At 41.2% G+C, this 24109-nt stretch overlaps 1 protein-coding gene across 1 annotated transcript in view; it reads right to left on the reverse strand.

The window, feature by feature from the left end:
* brinp2 (bone morphogenetic protein/retinoic acid inducible neural-specific 2) overlaps positions 1-24109 on the reverse strand; it is a 196166-nt gene that overhangs the window by 91574 nt on the left and 80483 nt on the right. Inside the window, exon 2 of the mRNA XM_072440941.1 lies at positions 327-755. Coding sequence (XP_072297042.1) covers positions 327-688 — 362 coding nt within the window. The 5' untranslated portion in view covers positions 689-755. The remainder of the gene's footprint in view (positions 1-326; positions 756-24109) is intronic.

Here is a 24109-nt window from a genome sequence, read left to right on the forward strand (position 1 = left end):
ATTTTAGGGAAGTTAATCTAAATATTACACTTTCTTATTTTCAGTTAATTCAGTATAAATTATCTTGTTTCAAATGAGATAATTGAGAGTAAATTAAGATTTTTTTTTTTTTTTAACTGAGAATTTGTCATGAAATTTGTTTTCTTTTGCATATAATCTTCCACACTTATTACAATCTTATCAATTAAAGTATTGTTGAGTGGATTTGCTGAAGGAAGGATGGAATAATACCACTGCTAGAATAATAGAAGATAAGAAAAAAAAAAAAACAGCAAAGATCTATAGCAGAAAAACACTCAAACGGCTCTCACTGCACAGTCTCTTACCTGTATATTTTGTATCTGGTGGAGAATCCCCCTGTGAACCTTTCTCTGAACTCCGTGTACTCGGGACATCTGTGGAACGGCCCCTTCTCCGACAGCAGCCAGTCGAGCTGCCCTTTGCTCTGCCGGGCGCTGAACCCCCACGCCGTCGAGCCGGAGGGGTTAGAGGCCGATGATGACGATGATGAGAGGGTTTTACCACCGTTTACTCCTGGGGCTCCCACTTCAGCTCCACGTCCAGGCCACGGCAACCACAACAAGACCCAGGGCAACCATAGCAGCATCAAGGAGGATGCCGACCATCTAACAGAGGGGGCAGAACCATTGGTGTACCTCTCTTTTCTGATTGGCCAAGGAGTCGCCATGGTCCCGGGTGTAATGTCCTAGGGCACCTGGGACCGGCATTTCTTCTGACAGTCTCCTCCCGTCGGCCTGAAAGACAAAACAGCATAGAACAAGGTTAAAAGATTCTCATTGCAAACCATAAATTATTATGAAAGCCTAAAGTCTATTATAAAGTATTTGCTTGGTATCAAAATGGGGTTCATGAAGGATTTATAGTTGCACTAAATACTAAATCTTAACAAAATGAAAATGAGAAAATGAGAAAGTATAAAACACAGACCACAAATTTATGCAAGAGTGCCTTAATTCATAGTAGAAAATGAGACGCTCAAAAGACCAAAACATTTTGACTTTGGTAGAGAATAAGGTCTGTAACCTTAAAGGCTATAAAACTGATATATTAAACATACTAATCTACACTATATCAGTACTTTTAAACACACAACTACATTTTCATAGCTGTATTTCTTTGTTAAACCATTACTACTGCACTACTGTCAAATACATATTCAACTTTTGTCTGGTACTACTATAAACTATCACATATATAAATATTTTACATTGTGCTCATTATAAACTGCAGTATATCTAGTACATTTGTACTTTAATCACACAGAGAATTGTTGCTCTTTGTTCCTTCTGCACTGAGCTGGGGGAGAGAGCCTTTGTCCACTCAGCTCGTTTTGCTTGGAACATGTTGTAGAAAGACTGGAAATAGAATGAGTTCTTGTGTTTAAACTTTAAATTTGAATATATAACTAAGCTGAAAGCATTAGAGACTGCCTCATTCATTTGCCTTTGTGTTTCATAACCACTGCCATTTGAATGTTGCTCATTTATGTTGTTACAGTGTTAAACATTGCTGCCTCTTGGCAAGGACTCCCTTGGAAGGTTTTTATAATAAAGGATATATCTCAAATTACTTGAATAAAACGTCCATGGACTTTCTGCCCAAAACTGAAGAATTTATATTGATACCGTTTCACCAGATAATATTCATTGCCACTCCTGATTTACTGTATTGTCAGCGGTATTTGACCTATAATGCTACCAGACCCTGACACTTTTAAATTTAACATAGTCTATATTTGTTACCACTATTATTATTCAGTGTTTTATGTGGCAGCTTACTGTCCAAGTTTGTACTTTGTGATTTTTGTTGACTGACAATGGCAATAAAACTTCTGATTCTGAAAACGGCCCCAACTAGAGACAAACCAGGACCTTCTTGCTGTGAGGCTTGTTACTGTGATGCCCATCCCGCCCCTCGCACCCTTAAGTAACTTGTGGAATTAAAACGCTAAGTCAGTTAAGGAATAAAATGACAACAAGAAATCATTCCATTTTCTGCATTTTCTCTGACAACACAAGTCTCAACAACATCAACAACTAACCAAGCCCACTTCTTCTTTTTCTGTTAAAATGAGGCATACATTATCACTTTTCTGAAGTCTTCACACCACTTTGCACTACCACGAGGCTGTTATTTATTGGCAGTGCTGCGGGTGGGGCCATCTGGGGACAAAGTTCCACACATACTATGTACAGCAGTGAAGGAGAGGCTTTAAGTGGATCGGGGACTTGGAGGATTCCCTGTTTATCTTACAAACAAATTAGAGAATTAATTTCAGGTGGATAAATGCAGGCTTAGGCATGAAAAAAGAATAGCACTCAGGGCGATGCATTTTTAATTTTCACTCGGTGCAGCCGGAGATTACTGAGGAGAAGTAAGCAGCGGCATCTGTCAAACCTGTGTATTTATGCAGCTCAAACATCATAAAGAGGCACAAACGGCTCCTCTTACATCAAGTGCATGGCCCAAAGGTAGAACGGGAAATACAGAGAAAGTTATTACTGTGAGCGAGATAAATGAGTGTTTTCATGCTAACTAGAACGAGGTACGCGTAAAAATGGACTCTTGTTTGATAGAATACACAATTTAGGAATCTTAGTGCATGGTCTTATGAGTGAAACGAGTGTGAAATGAGACTAAAATGGCACATGGAGCTGAAGGAGGGAAAAGAAAGCACAGGAGCACAATTCAGAAAACTGTTATCTGCTTCTTCTTTTACACAGCCTTTGTTCAACTGAAAAAGAATATGGAACTTACAATGTCTTCAAATACATAACTTACAATGCTTCAAATACATAACTTACAATGCTTCAAATACATAACTTACAATGCTTCAAGTACATAACTTACAATGCTTCAAATACATAACTCACAATGCTTCAAATACATAACTTACAATGCTTCAAATACATAACTTACAATGCTTCAAATACATAACTCACAATGCTTCAAATACATAACTTACAATGCTTCAAATACATAACTTACAATGCTTCAAATACATAACTTACAATGCTTCAAATACATAACTTACAATGCTTCAAATACATAACTTACAATGCTTCAAATACATAACTTACAATGCTTCAAATACATAACTCACAATGCTTCAAATACGTAACTTACAATGCTTCAAGTACATAACTTACAATGTCTTCAAACAAGGATAAAGTGATTATTCTTCATGTTTTGTGCAATGCTTGATCCTTAACTAACTATTTCTTTCTACACATACTAATAGTACTTTTGACATGCAAGGTGATCATATATTACTCCTAATAAATAACAATATAATTCTAAAACTGTTGAGGAAAGGTCAAAATGTTCTCCTTTTTGCATATTTTTTTAATATTAATACTTTCTCAAATTAGTATTTAGTTTCATGACTAGTTTTTGTATGAATAAGTATCTGATTTGATACTTTTGACAACAATAGCCTCAATTACAGACACGTTTTAGCACATTTCTAATTGACATCTGACAATCACGTTGGAAGGTCTCTTGGAATATGATTATCGCTCCTGCTTGCCTGCAACTGCAAATATATTCCTCAAACACATTCTCACCAATGCTCAGTGTGTGCCATTTCACCAGCAGATATTATGATACCTTTACAGGGCCTCAACACAAACACAAAACCCATTTTAAGCTTTGGTTGAAGAGAACCTGACTTTTCATTCCCTCATAGAACAATCCGCAGTGAAACAATTGCAGCTTTTCATGACGTGCCAATCAAGAAAGTAATTACACCAACAGCACAGGGACACACTGTACCTATGAATGTCATTACAGCACCAATAATAGTCATTTTATATAGCTCTGAGCAGCTTCAATTTGGTATGCAACAATGAGAAGAATTGAAACGGTGAACTGAATAAAGGGTCTACAAAGAGGACCATGACGGGTATAGTAATGACCGAGAATAAATGTGAATAAGAAAGCAGAGGAAAGTTATAAAACTGCCTTGGATATTTGTTTTTGCCAAGTTCTATTTCTTTCCTCTTCCTGTAAAGTTAATTTGGAAACTGTGATCTTCAAATCCCAATCCAATTTATTCGAAAGGTTTTAGTCGTTCTTCCTTGGTTAAAATAGAAATATGCTCCAGCGGAAAAACGAAATTGAGTCCTAAAAATAGTAAAGAAAATAGTTTACTCATCAAAAATCTTGTGTTAGTATTTTTTCATGCTTTCATTATTCTCTATTACTCAAACAATAGTATTCAAAAGATATAGAATTGTGTTTTTTCTATTGTCTTTTTTTTTTGCATACATTTACATTGAGTTTACCTGCACTACTTTGCATTCACGCTGGCCCATGTTATATTATATATGAAGATATTTCATAATTTCCCACATGTTCTCCCGTGTGTGCCTAAACAGACGCCCACGCACTGATGAAAAGACTGTCAGCCTCTGTGTGTGTCCCTCTCGAGACTCTCCTGCTATTATAAAATGTATAATATATGTCATGCACACCTGTGAGACAATGGGGGTGGAAACGGGGAATTTTAGCCTTGATATTTAACGTTCTGAGTGTTTTATTCACGTGGCTTAAGTCGCAGAGCTGTACAACTACATTTTCCTGAGGACCAGTTGTTTTTTCGGATTTGGATGACATGTTTGTGTGTCTCCAGTTTGTCAGGGCTGTGGTGATGCAGTGCCTGTCTGTGGTTTTCTGACATTCATGTTTGTTTAGTCATCAAATCTGTCTCTTTTTTTGTCACTTCGATCCTGTTCAGGGGCCTTTGTTTTATTGGGCCTTTAGTAACTCGTACATTTTGAGACTGCTGACTTATTACCTTGTTTTAGCATTGTAATTTTGCTTTCTGTGAATTTACCTTTAGGCTACCCCAAATAAATTGTCTGTTTGCTGTAACCCGAGCCAACATTTTTTAAGTGGGTCGGACGGTAGGCAAATTCTTATTTTTTTTACTTTGAAGGCAAAAAAATATCATCTTTAGACTCGGAGTGACCACCAGGGGTCAGGCTTCAACAGTCAATGACTGTCATATTTACCGTATTTTCTGGACTATAAGTTGCACCGGAGTATAAGTTACACCAGCCAAAAAATGCATTATAGAGAAGAAAAAAACATATCTGGAGTTTTAAATGCGGTTGCAAGTGTGAAAATAACAAATAATATCACATATAAGTTGCTCCGGAGTATAAGTGTAAGTATATAAATATAAGTTGCACCCTGGCCAAAACTATGAAAAATAAGGTACATGTGATTGTCTAAGTGTGTGTTGATTTTCTGAATGATCTATGCTGCTGTCTTGGCCAGGACTCGCTTGCAAAAGAGATCATCTCAATAAAACATGTTAAGCCCTCTAAATGTCTCTTTGACAGTTAGTGTATTTTTTTATTGCTATGCTAATAAACGTTAGCCTACTTACAGACAGTTTTAACACGCCGCATTTCCAACTGTCCGGGTGTTATATTATAGGATGAGACTGTGACTCACCCGCACACAAAGTCTGTGCTCTTGAAAGCTTTGAGGGCTTGTCCAGTGCAGAGGACTTGTGGACGAGGAGGCTTAGATGTAAAAGTTTGTTGTGGCACTTTGTGGCACTGCTTTTAAGTGTTGTCAACGACTTGTCACTGTGGATGAAGATGAAAACCTAAAACGTCTGTCTTCTTGAAATATCAACCCTTTTATTTTCTGTTTTATGCACCGTTTTTCATGACTAACAGCGGAGATAGGCATCAGCATGTGTAATGTCTTCAAAATGGCAGTACCACGTGACTGAAACCCATGGGTAACAACTTACAATGTGTCTGTTTCGTTGAACGCGAGACTAAAATAAAGCGCCTCCACATCTTGCCCTTTTGACTCACCACCCAGCTGCTGGTGTCCAAGCTAAAAGCTAAGGTCAGTGCTTTTGGACTTCCCTACTTCATCAACTTACCTTTGGCCTATTTCTAAAAGTGGACAGGGCTTGGACGGACTAGCTACACTCAGAGTCACATTAGAGAAAGCTGCACATGAGGAGGCTCACATCTGGGCTGCGCAATTAACAAGCCTGAGTATGCTTATTGCCCCCGACATACATATGGAAGCAGCGGCGTACAAGCTGCCGGAGATCTCTGCATTTGCGATTGGTCTTATTGTGCATATGCCTCAGCGCACCTGGGCCGTGCTTTGGCAGACAGCACAGAGCAGGTGGAGGTCCCGCAGCCCACTACTCACCTCCAAGCATTTACCAGAGTCAGCAGCAAAAAACAGGAGCAGCTGCGCACCTGGTTTACCCCCATGGAAGTCGGACCAGGCCCACACTCCAGGATGGGGAGGGGGGAGGATTTGGGGAGGGAGGACAGAGGAGAAATAGGGCTGTCAAAGGAATTCATACTAATACTAATTGATAATACATGCTAATAAATTGATAATAAATATATAATAAACTGAGCAGTTATCACTCACATATCGGGGGTGTGCGATATTGACAAAAATGAATATCTCAATACTTTTTAATGACCCGATACATATTCAGACAATATTATGTCTAAAAATGAGAAATAAACAATATACTGGATATTCACATTTTGCATATTTTCAAAACATCATTGTCGATGTTTTCTACATTTCGATATACTGCCACCTCTTATCACATGACGAATTTAGACTTTTCCTGAATTGTTTTAAAATAGACTTTAGCTTGATCAGAACTATTCTAAAACAGTATTATTATTATCTTAACGGACAGAATCAATAAGCACCACTTACTAGAGTAAAGTTACACTGTGTACCTTTAAATAATCAACTAGTACTTTGTGTTGAAAGATTCTATTCTAAAATAGTCTAAAGAAACACTTTTCTGTTGTCATTGTTGTTTAATAAGTAAACTATTCTGTGTCTAGTCATGAGTCGCCTGGAGTCACACCTAAAGTTACAGTTTATTGAAAAGCATTCAGAAAATATAGTAGTGTTTTGACTTTGATACTCTGGATACCAATGTTGATACTACAGTGACAATAAATATCAGGTCAAGATCAAGGTTTTAGACAAAAGACATTTTAAACACAAAAATTCTGAAACTGTTGAAAAAGGCAAAATATTTCCCTGTCAAATGATGATCTAGTTGCAATACTGGTTTAAGTATCTATTAGCATCTGATTCTTGATACTTTTGACAATCCTACAATACAGTGTGATCAACGGTGGATTTTTCCTACAACTTTTTGACATTCGATCCCGAGCCCTATTTATCAACTAACTCAGAATAGTATATTAAATCCTAAAGTCCTCTCTTGCTCTGAACAGAAGCAGACCTCCACAATCTGTCAGCGCTAAACGATCCAACCTCCCCCCGTCTCCTCTCGCTGTCATCACACTTATATTCTCAGTTTTTCTGTGGGTTTCCAGAGCAGCTTGTTGACACCACACACCACACAAGTGAAAAGTTGATGATTAAAGAGGAGAAATTGGTGCGAGGAACAACTTTGACGTGCAACTGTGCATAATTTATGAGGACGTTTTTAAAATGCTGAGGCGATGAGGAAAATCCTTGGTTTACCCACAAACGCACTGAAGTTACAGAAAAGTAGAAATGTGAAATGTCCAAAGTATTCAACAAAATAGCCCAGTAAATTATATTTTATTTGACAACTATTTTGCATTTTGGCTTGCAGAGATAACAACAACAAAAATCAATGTTCATATATTATTAATTTCAACATCATGTTTTGGAAAATGTAATAAGAAGGGAACCTGGCCTTGAGGAAAAAATGCTGAACACATTTCCCAAAAAATATTCCAAATTCTGCATAAAAAGCGCATCAAACGGTAAAACAGAATAATATATGCACAAAGAAGTTCAGAAAACACACACACAAATATGAGTGAACAATCCAACAAATTGTACTTCCTCATTCGTACACATATATTATTATTATGATGCTATCGATATACAAGCTACAGTGTGTAAGAGGAGTTCTGACCAAACAAACTGACAGACTGACAACTAACACCATATGGTCAATTAAGAGGCATCGCTTCTACTGCTAACATCTCTGCCAGCCCATAATTAAGGAACAACTGCCTGTCAGCAGCACACTTCACTGGAACGTCTAATAACATATCACACAATCGATAAACGTCACTGTCTCCAGTAGTACACCTGACAACACGGGCTTCGTGACATCTTCTAATGACAGATATAAACATAAGATTATAAGCTTTTCTTGTCATACGTTTATTCTTCAGTAAAATGGGATTTATCTTTCTTTCAGAACAGCAAATTCCCGTCTACGGCGATTTTGCATAATTGATTTCATGTCATTATAGCAATGCTTCCCGTTCTGTTGTTGTTACACCACTATTATTTATACAAGCTCGGTGTACAACATGGATTTTGTTAAATGTAATTAGTCGACGGGCACGTATTAAGCATTCTTTTTATTGTATCATCTCATCTCACAAATCTGTAAAATTCAGAATGGAGAGGGGAGAAACTTGCTAAAGAGTTTTCATCAGACAAGCGAGAAAAAAGCTAAATACAACTCCAGGTATTTTGCATGATATGTGGTCATTTTTACGCTCAAGGATCCAGTCCAGCCTCATCATTTTCCCTCAGAAAGTTTGTCGACACGTTCTTGAGTCGACTTTCGAGAGTTAACAAAAAAGTGAACTGCGTTATGTTTAAAAATGCAATCAGTCTGGAGTTACTGATTACCTGTCCGCGGCTGCTATTGAGAATCAGTTTTCGAATCGTGCAAAATGTTTGTAATGTAATTGGTTTGGAGATTAATTGGTGACGGCAAAAAGAGATTTATGTAAAGCGCTTGAAGATAAATTGGTTCTAGAGCAGTTCGTTTTATGACTTCAACAAATCCAACTCCGATAGAGCTAAAGGATGTATTTGTGCCACGCCCAAACTCAGCTACGCTTAAAAGGTAGAAATACTTATTGGACAAATACAGACTACAACTACTGCTACTATTACTGCTACTTTAACTTTTTGATTTTAGGGTCCTCCTGTTATGCTGACTTAACTACTGACTTAACCATGTGCAATACCGTCATATTCATGTGCAATACTGACTTAACCATGTGCAGTACCGTCATAATCATGTGCAATACTGACTTAACCATGTGCAGTACCGTCATATTCATGTGCAATACTGACTTAACCAATGTGCAATACCGTCATATTCATGTGCAATTACTGTCATACTCACATGCAATTAGTGTCATATTCATGTGCAATACTGACTTAACCATGTGCAATACCGTTATATTCATGTGCAATACTGACTTAACCATGTGCAATACTGTCATATTCATGTGCAATACTGACTTAACCAATGTGCAATACCGTCATATTCATGTGCAATTACTGTCATACTCACACGCAATTAGTGTCATATTCATGTGCAATACTGACTTAACCATGTGCAATACCGTTATATTTATGTGCAATACTGACTTAACCATGTGCAATACTGTCATATTCATGTGCAATACTGACTTAACCATGTGCAATACCGTCATATTCATGTGCAATACTGACTTAACCCTGTGCAATACCATCATATTCATGTGCAATACTGATTTAACCATGTGCAATACCGTCATATTCATGTGCAATTTCTGTCATACTCACACGCAATTAATGTCATATTCATGTGCATATAACTAATGTAAATAAGAGTGTTTACTTACCATTATTATTAGTATTATTTGTTAGTATTATTTGTCTGACCAGCTAATTTTATTTATTATTATTTTATTTTATCTTTATTTTTATTTTCTTCCCTCCATTCCCTATTAAGATATGAGAGGACCTGTTTTCCCCCTGTATCTACTGCGTTGTAACACCAAAATTTCCCCATGTGTGGACAATAAAGGATTATCTTATCTTATACTGTCAATACTACATTTGGTTACTCTGTATAACTTGATGTTTTAAGCCAATAGTTGCATTTTATACCTTCGGCGTAATGATTTTTGACCATATCTGTCTTCATTATCCCAGCACTGCAACTCTAAATCTGCCTGTGTATAAATATGCAAACTGCACCATCTACTTTATTAGTTGCTAGTTTAATCCTTCTCAAATTAATCCACATGGAGTCGACTAGCCTTGGTATTCCTCCGGCAGCCGCAGAAAGCATTTGGGTAATTGAATGAGCCAGCAGGGATGGCACAGTCAAATTATGTATACCGCAGATTGCAATATAGGCATACCTTGGGCAGTGTTTTGAATACGAGCTCACTTATGCCAATTTACCAACAATCTTATCGCCTTCCCAAGTTAGTAATGTAGCCGTTTGGTCACTTTATAAAGTATTTTGCAAAACGCCTACATTCGAGTCCTTGGGGAAATTCTGTGGATGAAGGAAATGGGGCCAAAACGAGTAGCAGGAAGCGCATGAGATGTGTTGTAGTCGGGGAGCGCGTATAAATGTTTAATTTCAATGAATTTTAATGCGACGGGGCAAGATATTTTTTATATAAACAATGCAACATATTTAATTTAAAAGGACTATATAATTCAGACTGGTAGTCTCTGCGCACATTTGGTTATTTACTTTGATATACTTTGCCTAGAAGCTGCGATGTTTTTAGCATAGAGATTGTATTGATTTTCAACAGCGTTTTGCTTTGGATCAGTTGTGTTTCTGTTGTCGCCATTTTTCACTTTCCTTTTGGGATGAAGAAAACAATTGTGTCTGCAGCCGCTGAAAGACAGTGAAAGTCTGTAGTACCAGGGCCGGCCCAGCCTATAAGCGAACTAAGCAGCCGCGTAGGGCCCCGAGGTGTTAATAGGGCCCCCAATCTGGCAACCCGTCTTATGAGAAGTGCAAGCGCAGCGTGCGCCACTAGTGTAGGAGCGCTGCTGGCGCGGCAGCGCACACAGCGGTAACATATAACGCACAAACCGCATTTATTTGTAATGACAATCTGGCAACCGAGACACCAAACCTGCGCTGATTGGGCAACTTCATTGTGCGCGAGCAGAAGAGCAAAACATAAACACAACACAACGTGGTCCCTGCGTGGTCCTCATGTCCAGAGGAATATATCCCCCCGATGCCGAAAAACGAAAGAAGAAACTTCTTGACGATGTAAAGAAACTGCAAACTCAACAACACTCTCCAGGTATTGAACTTCTCTTACAAAGAGACGGTTAATGCTGCTGTTTGAAACAACACGATTCTGTCACGTTAGTTCGCTCAGGCTGGAGGCGACGAGAGCTCTGCCCCGCGCATTATATGTGTCTGAATGAAAGATAATGAGCTTAACATTTACACCAGCCCGGGAGTGTCAGCTGCAGGTGAGGCCGGTGAGGGGCCTCTATGCCCCGGGTCACTAAGAGGCGGAGATCCGGTCCGGACGAGCGCCGTCTGGTCCAGAACCTCTGATGTGAGACTTTGGAGTGAATAGTGTGCGGCCCCTGTCCCGGGCCCCTGTCCCGGGCCCTTGTCCCCTGTCCCGGGCCCCTGTCCCGGGCCCTTGTGCAGCCTCAGTTAGAGATGAGCGGGTTTGAGTTTGCGTCCCCTCTCTCTCACATCACCATGTGTGAGATCAATCGTGACTCGTGATGTCTGTTTGACTTTGACTTCTTAAAGTGGAATAAGAGGAACATAAAGGTTTATGCACGTAAGGTCCATCAGCCAATCACATCGCAGCATTGTTTCATGCAGGAGTCCAGTGTGTGATGTTCTGATTAGAACAAACATTTATATTGTAATTCACTTTTAATAGAGCAATAAAACATTTACATTTATTTAAAAAGCATCATTAGACTATTTGTTATAAATTATAATAAATTGATAGTGAAAAATAACCAGACATATTATGATTGCGTCTGTTATAGAATAATACTATATATTTTTATATAAAAGTGGCAAAGTTGCAGAAACACAGTCTCTTCACTATAGCGAAGTTTGGACCTTCACTTCTAGTTCTGTTCATTCTCTGGGAATAACATGTTTGCACTGTTTTATCAGTGTTAATTGTTAATCAAGCAATGCTTATGCCATTTGTTTAATTTAATATAACTTGTTTTGTCACTTTGGCAAGAAGGAACAGTTGGGAGCTGTAAAAGATAAATTAGTAAGGATAACTATTAATTTTACATTTTCAGTTAAAATTAATCAATTTGATCATAATTATTTTCATAGCCAATATTGTATTGAGTAATTAAGTACACTAATGTATTAATAACTGGCTTTAATCATTTTCTCCTGGCACAGTTTCATCTCATCATCATTTTATAGCATGACAACCTCAACATTTTACTCTTACTTTAGCCGGCTGGACCACATTAAAATGCACCAGAAGACCCAGACCCCCCCTGTTCATTAATTTAAACTGCTAATGTGCTAATGTGGCTGTAGACCCTTAACGCCCACAAATACGCCCAAAAACATATCTGGGACGTGTGTTATTTGTACAGGGAGTAGAGGTGATGTCAGCGGAATACCAAGTTGCATTGTGGGATTTAAGTTATCAATATTTGAGCTTGTGAAGTGTTGAGAATAAACTAACTGGCAAACGGATGCCCTGGAGTTTTGGTGCGCTTTGTTTGCGTTGAAGAAAGTTCCCATATGTGAATTGTTTACTGACAATGGCAATAAAACTGATTCTGATGACGTGGTGAGGGGCCCCCAAATTTTTTTTCGCTTAGGGCCCCCTGAAGGCTTGGGCCGGCCCTGCTCGTGATGTCTGTTTTACTTTGACTTCTTAACGTGCAATAAGAGGAACGTAAAGGTTTATGTATGTCAGGTCCATCAGCCAATCACATCGCAGCATTGTTTCATGCAGGAGTCCAGTGTGTGATGTTCAGATCAGAACAAACATGTATAGTGTAATTAACTTTTAATAGAGCAACAAAACATTAAAATTTATTTAAAAAGCATCATTAGACTATTTGTTATAAATTATAATAAATTGATAGTGAAAAATAACCAGACATATTAAAATTACGTCTGTTATAGAATAATACTATATATTTTTATACAAAAGTGGCAAAGTTGCAGAAATGCAGTCTCTTCACTATAGCGAGGTTTGGACCTTCACTTCTAGTTCTGTTCATTCTCTGGGAATAACATGTTTGCACTGTTTTATCAGTGTTAATTGTTAATCAAGCAATGCTTATGCCATTTGTTTAATTTAATATAACTTGTTTTGTCACTTTGGCAAGAAGGAACAGATGGGAGCTGTAAAAGATAAATTAGTAAGGATAACTATTAATTTTACATTTTCAGTTAAAATGAATCAATTTGACCATAAGTATTTTTCATAGCCAATATTGTATTGAGTAATTAAGTACACTAATGTATTAATAACTGGCTTTAGTCATTTTCTCCTGGCACAGTTTCATCACATCATCATTTTATAGCATTACAACCTCGACATTTTACTCTTACTTTAGCCGGCTGGACCACATTAAAATGCACCAGAAGACCCAAAAAAGGTCTGAAAATTTCTGGGGAAGTGCCCCCAGACCCCCCCTGTTCATTAATTTAAACTAATGTGCTAATGTGGCTGTAGACCCTTAACGCCCACAAATACGCCCAAAAACATATCTGGGAGGTGTGTTATTTGTACAGGGAGTAGAGGTGATGTCAGCGGAATACCAAGTTGCATTGTGGGATTTAAGTTATCAATATTTGAGCTTGTGAGGTTTTGAGAATAAACTAACTGTCAAACAGATGCCCTGGAGTTTTGGTGCGCTTTGTTTGCGTTGAAGAAAGTTCCCATATGTGAATTGTTTACTGACAATGGCAATAAAACTGATTCTGATGACGTGGTGAGGGGCCCCCAAAAATGTTTTCGCTTAGGGCCCCCTGAAGGCTTGGGCCGGCCCTGTGTAGTACCTAGACGGTGCGGTTACAATGGATTTTATTTCTGTGACCAGATAAACAGCAAATACATTCTACATTAATGGAAAAATTGTTGCTTTGTTTTGCTAAAAAATTGCTTAGTGTACTTGTTTGAGACGACGTGTTGTTGACATGAAATATTAGACTTACACACATTATACAAACATTATTGATTCATAAGGAAAAAGTGTTCCTTACGGGGAAAATAGAAGTTTACCTTGACCTTTACACTGCTAAAAAAAATATTTAAAAAAATTGCAAAAATATGGTTACTTTGAGACCAATACACGCACCAGTAGCACGAGGGTATCATGTCAGCATAAGGCCCAGTCAGACCATGCACAGCAGAGTCAAAGCTTTATATAGACAAACAGTTGGGAGATAATTGAGCAAGCACTGTGCCCCATGTGGCCCATCAGATGTTTACCAGTCTGGCCATGTTTTTAACGGTCCACCCAGTCAATTAGGACTAGTCTAAATGTGGCTGTCATGAATATTCACTACTGCACTAAACAAGGGGATATTGGCCATAAAGAAAACTGCACCACAGTCAATCAGAGGCAAACTCTGAACCAGTGCCTCCAACACACTTGCAAATCAAAGTAGTAATATATAAGAAACATACATGTAGAGGTGGGTGTTGTATCCGCTCCAGGTAATATAGAACATATATGTTTGAATATAAATAAAATAAGAATATGTTGTTTAAAAGAACACTGTCAATTTCCAAAGGTAGTCATCTGGGCAGGGTCAGTTTAGCTCAGAGCAGTATAAAGTCTAGCTTCTCAGACCAGCTCCTTCAGATTGAACATTACATTTTGGTGCATCGTGAGTTATATTCCTTTCCTCTCTCATCTCCATTTTTCTCTACACTGTCATGTCCAATAAAAATCCTTTAAAAATAAACTGAAATTAAAGCTGCAAGAGGAGGGGGCGCTAACGTGCCCCAATGGTCCTTTTATTACGCCTACTGCTGAATCTGTGACGCTGTCACATCTTCTCCCCTTTGTTTTACCATCAAAAAGCAATTCTATTTTGACTTTTTGAATAAAACTGTGGATACCTTTTGATGGTCCACCCCTGAAGATGAGTCTCACCAAATTTCAGGTTAATAGGGCTAACGCCCTGGGAGGAGTTGGTGAAAGTATAAAGTGTAAACATGTTCTGGCGATTTCCCCATTGGAATAACATGGGAGGTTTTGGTCATCGCTACGGCAAAGCCATAACAATTATGACATGGGTCTCATTGACTTTTTTGATGGGGATGCCAAAATTGAGTTGTGTGTCAAATTTCAAATAATTTCGCAAAACTAAACATTTAACCTCCATATAAAATCTGTAGGGGGCGCTGTGGCGCCAAATAAATTTATTTCACTTCAAGTAGGTTTAGGGCAAAGAGTTTAACAACTGATTCTCATTTGACGCAATTCGGACTTTATCTGCGCAAACGGCAGAAATGTTAAATTTGGGAGATTTCTGAAATTCTAGCTACAGTTTGCGGCTTCGCCGCACAGAGACCGTGACAGGTATCAATGTAATTTGAATAACTTTTGATGTCCACTCCTCAGTAGCATTTTCTCCAAATTTCAGCTTTTTAGGGCCAACGCCCTGGGAGGAGTTCGTAAAAGTACGACATTTGGAAAAACTCCGAGTCATGTTTAGCCATTTTTGAAGCAATATGGCCGACATTTGGTTGGGCGGACGGCGTTGCCGTAATAATATTTTTTACTTCTCTGTCACCATCTACCTCTGCGCCAAATTTCATGATTCTACGATCAGATTTTTTTGGGGTCATTTCCTATCTCTCAATGCATTTTTGGTACATTTGGGGGGCGCTGACGCGCCAATTTTTTTTATTTTAGAAAAGGGAAATAGCCAGAATGTAGAAAGGCACGATTTTTAGAGGTGTGCAAATTTTTGTGACTTTTCGTCAATGTTCACTGGGGTGAAAAATAGGGGGGTTGGTCCCGAGAAGAAGAAGAAGAAGAAGAAGAAGAAGAAGAAGAAGAAGAAGAAGAAGAAGAAGAAGAAGAAGAAGAAGAAGAAGAAGAAGAAGAAGAAGAAGAAGAAGAAGAAGAAGAAGAAGAAGAAGAAGAAGAAGAAGAAGAAGAAGAAGAAGAAGAAGAAGAAGAAGAAGAAGAAGAAGAAGAAGAAGAAGAAGAGAAGAAGAAGAAGAAGAAGAAGAAGAAGAAGAAGAAGAAGAAGAAGAAGAAGAAGAAGAAGAAGAAGAAGAAGAAGAAGAAAAGAAAAGAAGAAGAAGAAGAAGAAGAAGAAGAAGAAGAAGAAGAAGAAGAAGAAAGAAGAAGAAGAAGAAAAGAAGGAAGAAGAGAAGGAAAAGAAGAAAAAGAAGAAGAAGAAGGAAGCGAAGAGAAGAAGAAGAAGAAGAAGAAGAAGAAGAAGAGAAGAAGAAGAAGAAGAAGAAGAAGAAGAAGAAGAAGAAGAGAAGAAGAAGAAGAAGAAGAAGAAGAAGAAGAAGAAGAAGAAGAAGAAGAAGAAGAAGAAGAAGAAGAAGAAGAAGAAGAAGAAGAAGAAGAAGAAGAAGAAGAAGAAGAAGAAGAAGAAGAAGAAGAAGAAGAAGAAGAAGAAGAAGAAGAAGAAGAAGAAGAAGAAAGAAGAAGAAGAAGAAGAAGAAGAAGAAGAAGAAGAAGAAGAAGAAGAAGAAGAAGAAGAAAGAAGAAAGAAGAAGAAGAAGAAGAAGAAGAAGAAGAAGAAGAAGAAGAAGAAGAAGAAGAAGAAGAAGAAGAAGAAGAAGAGAAGAAGAAGAAAGAAGAGAAGAAGAAGAAGAAAAGAAGAAGAAGAAGAAGAAGAAGAAGAAGAAGAAGAAGATAGATTTTTCACACTCCATGTTTCAAAATAATTGTTATCCTTAATCCTATTTGCATTTAGCCAATAATGCCATTTGTGGACATTTGTGGTCACTACAGTGCACTACTTTGCATTTAAATTAGCTGTTAAGCCAATTTGGCTCCATCAACTTCACTAAACATACAGCTAAATTGAAAATAACAGCAATAAATTAGTAGGATGAGGCATGGTCTAAAGCCCAATGTATTTTAATCGAAATCTATACGTAAACAATTCTCTTTCCTGAGACTTTCTTTGATAATTATAGCATAAACCGACTGCACAAGAGGAAGATTGGGTTACGCTACATGCACTGATGACGTTCATGTTATCCTTCTGGTAGTCTTTAGTCATAATTATGTGCAATTTCAATGCTTTGTGATGGCTTTTTGGCATAATTTCAGCAAAAGTGGTTGCCAAGGTACTATTCAAAACCAAACGCAATAAGCTATTAGTAAAATTACGACCCATGTCAGTAAGTGCCACGTCCAAAAAGAAATTCAAATTAAGCAGCTGGTCTTAAAAGTAAGTTGACATATGTGTGCAAAAAGCAGCACTGCCAGTTAGCGACATATGCATGCTAACAGTACTAGTAGGAGTCAAGTGAAAGAAATTATGAGATTTTTGCAATGCCAAATTTGCAGTGCAGAAGCGCAGATGGACTTATTTAGATTCAAAGCCACAGATCGTCATGAGTGGTCCGTAACCTTGACTAAATTTGAATGGAAAGCAGCCATTTTAGAGCTCTTTCTCTAAACTTAGACAATCCCACTGTGAATAACGACGGGACAAAATGAGGCGAGATCAGCACGATTCAACTCCAGCATAGTTACTACGTGTGGGGAAGAATATAAAAAATGCTGCTAAAATTGATATAACCATTAATACATTTCATTCTTTCTGTACAAAGCTTTGTTTTTTGTTATTTATATCCAAGTAATTTCCCTTGTGGATCAATAAAGTTTGCTTCAGTTATCATTTTATATTGTATGTAAAATCAAAAGTTCAACTGGTTTCTAAATTACTTTTACTGTAAATATATTGCAGCATTCTGGTATTTTCTATTAGTCTAATGCTTGTTTCATGATTTACGATTTGATTGCCTTAAAATGTCATTCCATGCACACGCTAAAACCTTTGTGCGTTCTGCATATGAAAAGCTCTATTTACAAAATGAATCATTTGCTTTCTTTGCTTCCACCTATTGCTTTTTGACCTTTACCGCACCTCGTACTTATTAATCACTGGTCTGGGTGCATAATGCGCTGCTATTTACTTTGGCGCTGGGTCACTTCTGCCTTGACGCGAGCTGTGACAACTCTTTTAAGGCCATTTCACGGGGTAAGTAATGGTTGGAGCAAGTTGTGCATCTTTGGGGGCAGGCAGCTGCGAGTTTGTTCTAATACTTAATGTTCCCGTGGCCAGCATTCCTTCTCGGCCCCACAGAGCTGCAGAGGAAAAAGTTTCATCCCTAATGACCACAGCTAACAGCACATAATTGCAGTATGGAGTTATAATTGCCCTTTTGCACAATGTTCAGAAAAGTGTGACATAAGTGAACAAGACTTAACAGCGTCAACCACACAAACGAGGCCTGACACATGCGTACGGCGCTCGCTGTGTCAAAGGTCATACTTATTAAAGAAACTGGAAGTAAAACATTGCACACATTCACACCAGGTTTAGACGTGGTGCACAATTTTCAGGAAAAATGGCTCAGAGTCAAAGGCGCCGCACCATCAGTCATTTCAATAAAAACACTTCTCCATCCATCCATCCATCCATCTTCTGCCGCTTTATCCGGGGCCAGGTCGCGGGGGCAGCAGTCTGAGCAGGGACTCCCAGACTTCCTTCTCCCCAGACACTTCCTCTAACTCCTCCGGGGGGATCCCGAGGCGTTCCCAGGCCAGCCGAGAGACATAGTCTCTCCAGCGTGTCCTGGGTCTTCCCCGGGGCCTCTTCCCGGTGGGACATGCCTGAAACACCTCCCGAGGGAGGCGCCCAGGAGGCATCCGAAACAGATGCCCGAGCCACCTCAGCTGGCTCCTCTCGACGTGGAGGAGCAGCGGCTCTACTCCGAGCTCCCCCCGTGTGGCCGAGCTCCTCACCTTATCTCTAAGGGAGCGCCCAGCCACACGGCGGAGGAAACTCATTTCGACCGCTTGTATCCGCGATCTTGTTCTTTCGGTCACTACCCAAAGCTCATGACCATAGGTGAGGGTAGGAACGTAGACCGACCGGTAAATAGAGAGCTTTGCCTTTCGGCTCAGCTCCCTCTTTACCACAACGGTCCGATGCAGCGACTGCATCACTGCAGCCGCTGCACCGATCCGCCTGTCGATCTCACGCTCCATCCTTCCCTCACTCGTGAACAAGACCCCGAGATACTTGAACTCCTCCACTTGGGGCAAGGACACCCCACCCACCTGGAGAGGGCAAGCCACCTTTTTCCGGTCGAGAACCATGGCCTCGGATTTGGAGGTGCTGATTCTCATCCCAGCCGCTTCACACTCGGCTGCAAACTGTCCCAGTGCATGTTGCAGGTCCGGGTTTGATGGAGCCATCAGGACAACATCGTCTGCAAACAGCAGAGATGAGATCCTGTGGTCCCCAAACCGGACACCCTCCAACCCCTGACTGCGCCTAGAAATTCTGTCCATAAAAATTATGAACAGAACCGGTGACAAAGGGCAGCCCTGGCGGAGTCCAACATGCACTGGGAACAGGTCTGACTTACTGCCGGCAATGCGAACACAGCTCCTGCTCCGGTCATACAGGGACCGGACAGCCCTGAGCAAAGGGCCCCGGACCCCGTACTCCCGGAGCACCCCCCAAAGGACACCCCGAGGGACACGGTCGAAAGCCTTCTCCAGATCCACAAAGCACATGTGGACTGGTTGGGCAAACTCCCATGAGCCCTCGAGCACCCGATGGAGGGTATAGAGCTGGTCCAGTGTTCCACGACCGGGACGAAAACCACTCTGCTCCTCCTGAATCCGAGGTTCGACTATCGGTCGGATTCTCCTCTCCAGTACCTTGGAATAGACCTTACCCGGGAGGCTGAGGAGTGTGATCCCTCTGTAGTTGGAACACACCCTCCGGTCCCCCTTCTTGAACAGAGGGACCACCACCCCGGTCTGCCAGTCCGGAGGCACGGTCCCCGAACGCCACGCGATGTTGCAGAGACGTGTCAACCAAGACAGTCCTACAACATCCAGATACTTTAGGTACTCAGGGCGGATCTCATCCACCCCCGGAGCCCTGCCACCGAGGAGTTTGCGAACAACCTCAGTGACTTCAGCTTGGGTGATGGATGAGCCAGCCTCCGAGTCCCCGGTCTCTACTTCCTCTTCGGAAGACGTGACTGAGGGATTAAGGAGATCCTCAAAGTATTCCTTCCACCGTCCGACGACATCCCCAGTTGAGGTCAGCAGGCCTCCACCCGCACCGTAAACGGTGTTGGTGAGACACTGCTTCCCCCTCCTGAGGCGCCGGACGGTTTGCCAGAATTTCTTTGGTGCCGACCGATAGTCCTCCTCCATGGCCTCCCCGAACTCCTCCCAGGCCCGGGTTTTTGCCTCTGCGACAGCACGAGCCGCGGCTCGCTTGGCCTGCCGATACCCGTCGATGACCTCCGGAGACCTACAAGCCAGAGTGGCCTGATAGGCCTCCTTCTTCAGTCTGACGGCATCCCTTACTTCCGGTGTCCACCACCGGGTTCGGGGGTTGCCGCCACGACAGGCACCGGAGACCTTGCGACCACAACTCCGAGCAGCCGCATCAACAATGGAGGCGGAGAACATGGTCCACTCGGACTCAATGTCCCCAACCTCCCCCGGGACATGGGAGAAGCTCTCCCGGAGGTAAGAGTTGAATACCTACATACTGACAGAGGGCTCCACAAGACGTTCCCAACAGACCCTCACAATGCGCTTGGGTCTGCCAAGTCTGTCCGGCTTCCTCCTCCGCCAGCGGATCCAACTCACCACCAGGTGGTGATCGGTTGACAACTCTGCCCCTCTCTTCACCCGAGTGTCCAAAACACGCGGCCGGAGGTCTGATGACACGACAACAAAGTCGATCATTGACCTCCGGCCTAGGGTGTCCTGGTGCCATGTGCACTGATGGACACCCTTGTGCTTGAACATGGTGTTCGTTATGGACAATCCGTGGCTAGCACAGAAGTCCAATAACTGAACACCGCTCGGGTTCAGATCGGGGAAGCCGTTCTTCCCGATCACCCCTCTCCAGGTGTCACTGTCATTGCCCACGTGGGCGTTGAAGTCCCCCAGTAGAACAACAGAGTCCCCGGTCGGTGCACTGTCCAGTACCCCTCCCAAGGACTCCAAGAAGGCCGGGTACTCTGCACTGCTGTTCGGCCCGTAGGCCGCCACAACAGTGAGAGACCTGTCCCCCACCCGAAGGCGGAGGGACGCGACCCTCTCGTTCACCGGGGTAAACTCCAACACGTGGCGGCTGAGCTGAGGGGCTATCAGCAAGCCCACACCAGCCCGCCGCCTCTCCCCGCGGGCAACACCAGAGAAGTGGAGCGTCCAGCCCCTCTCGAGGAGATGGGTTCCAGAGCCCAAACTGTGCGTGGAGGTGAGGCCGACTATATCTAGTCGGTATCGCTCAACCTCCCGCACAAGCTCAGGCTCTTTCCCCCCCAGCGAGGTGACATTCCATGTCCCCAGAGTTAGTCTCTGTGTCTGGAGATCTGGTCGCCGAGGCCCCTGCCGTCGACTGCCGCCCAGATCTCTCTGCACCGGCCCCTTATGGATCCTCCTGCGGGTGGTGGGCCCACGGGAGGGCGGCCCCACGTCGCTCTTTCGGGCTGTGCCCGGCCGGGCCCCGTGGGGTAAGACCCGGCCACCAGGCGCTCGCCATGGAGCACCCATCCCAGGCCTGGCTCCAGGATGGGGCCCCGGTGACGCCGATCCGGGCGACGTAAACGGCCTTGTTCGTGTCGTCGTCATAAGAGGCTTCTGAACCGATCTTTGTCTGACCCGTCACCTAGGACCTGTTTGCCTTGGGAGACCCTACCAGGGGCATGAAGCCCCGGACAACATAGCTCCCGGGATCATTCGGGCACTCAAACCCCTCCAACACTTCTCTTAAATGTTTAAATTATACGACAAAGCAGTGTGTCAAAATGTTTTGTCAGAGAAGCAGTTCACTTTTCACTTAAGTTCCATGAGACTGTGCTCTCCTCTGCTGCAGCGTCGCCCCTGAGATCCTCCCCATGTCAATGCAAAGAGAGTTATGGATGAGGTTTAACTAAACATGAGCAGATAATGAGCTTGTTTGACTGTCGTTTAACGGTGAGAAGGAGGAGGGACGTGAGGTGGCCTCGTGTGGCCACATTTCTGCTGCAGAAGGTGACTTTGATGAGGAAAGTGAGCTATGCTACTCAGCGGTCGCGTGAAACGGAGCAGCGTCACGAGTTTGATTTTGGCTCCAATAATTTGCTGAATGTCCTTCCTCTCATCCCCATTTCACACTACACTGTGCTGTCCAGGAACGCCTACAGGTCAAAAAATCCCCCCCAAAAAGATGAGGAAAGTGCGTCAAGGAGTGTGTGCGGAGGGTTTTTATAAATCTAAATATTTATGTGAAAGGGGTTGAGCTGTATGTTAATTTTCATAGTCTCAAAAGTAATGTATTTATAGTTTATTGCTAAATCCCAAAATACTACCCATTCACCTCAAATGAACAGTGTTTTGTACTTAAACTTTGACATCAAACGGATCAGGCATTTCTCTAATTGGTTAAAACAAATGTCCATCACAGACATGACCTGATTCTACGTTTATTATATGTCTTTGTGAGGTAAAGGGAAATAATCATGGCTGGGCAGGTCCTCAAAATATGTCTGCATCGCTGACATTCTGTAAAGTAATATTGTTGCAGAAAGAATGACCACTTCATTAAATTGCAGTTTGTATTTAAGTAGACACGTTTGCCTCGCGGCGCCGCCCCCCTCCCACAAAAATGCAGATTAAGTACATTTTCTTCTGGGCCAGTGTCAGACCGATTCAACCTCCACAGTTCAGAAGGCACCAAACAGATACACATCATGTACTTTATTTTTGTATCCCACCTAAACCCAGTGTAATAAGGTAAGGGCCACTGAGTTCTATATTATAAAAGTACATTTAGGGCCTACATTTCTTACTATTCACCCTTTAACCCTAACCAATAGCACTTTAATAGCACAGTGATAATAGGAATGACCAAATGAATGAACTTTAAATTTACTGTGTTAGAACGTTTAGATCAACAATTTAACAGGTCCAAAACTCAGTGGGCACGTGGTGGTACCTGGTTTTAAAGTTTTGAAGTGAAATTAGATTGGATCAGAACCACACCAGGTCTACATTAGGACTAAACTGGGCTCAAACCAGGACAAACGGGACAAAACAAAAGTGTGAACCACATCTCACATACACAAATAAAAACTCATTTATCTCCTTCTGCTTGGTGCAGGGCAGTAGCTCTAACTCTGGCCCTTAGGTGAATGCAGCTGGGACATGGCAGAACAAAAGCTCTTGAAGTACATATTGATGGTACCTTGATTACCAGAGTTGAAAAAGTTCAACTCCCAGAGCGTAAAGGGCTTTTCTGTGAGAAGTTTGCATGTTTCCCTCTGTGGGTTTACTCCAAGTACACCACTTTTTAATTCAAATATGGAGTTTGAATGCTTGATACTGATTTCAATACCACAACAATAACTCTTTTGAAACACTTTTTTTGTACACAAGAGAAGGACATTTTCAAAATAATTGTGTCTAGTGTCTTGTGAAATTGTGTGAGTTTTGTTACAGATAAAGACCAATCTTAAACTGTGTGACAAGATATTTTTTCTTCAGTGTACTATGTTGTTATAGTGGTATTTGGACCATTAAAGACACCAACACGCTCTTATACTCTAACCAGCACCAACCACAAATTGCTGGAGATTTTCTGCTGTTTCCCTTTGCAACATGTATATTTCACCCGTTTTACAATAAAATGCAACTACAGAGGGGGACGTTTAATTGATGCTGTGTAATCTTTCTTGCAGAATATTGGGAGTAGTCTTAGCAGTGACTAAAACCATTGTGTAAAACGAGCTACAGTCCTCAATAAGAGGCACAGTTTCACAGTCTGTGCAGGGGCCGACTTCACCACTGGTAAACAGCACATTCTGCTCTCATTAAACTGGATTTGGAGAAAAAATGTTGTATCATGGAGGAGTATATATATATATATATATATATATATATATATATATATATATATATTCTTTTTCATACTTTCTATTTCTTTCCCAAGTCTTTTTTGTATTTTTTGGTTGAAAATGGCAAGTGAAATTACAATTTGTTTTAAATATGGCATGTGGTCCAGTGTTGGTAAACTGCTCAAAAAGTATAACAT

Source organism: Eucyclogobius newberryi, unplaced genomic scaffold (assembly GCF_026437365.1).
Source record: "Eucyclogobius newberryi isolate DKJ021-1_F unplaced genomic scaffold, fEucNew1.0.hap1 SCAF_12, whole genome shotgun sequence".
In the NCBI taxonomy this organism is placed as follows: Eukaryota; Metazoa; Chordata; class Actinopteri; order Gobiiformes; family Gobiidae; genus Eucyclogobius; species Eucyclogobius newberryi.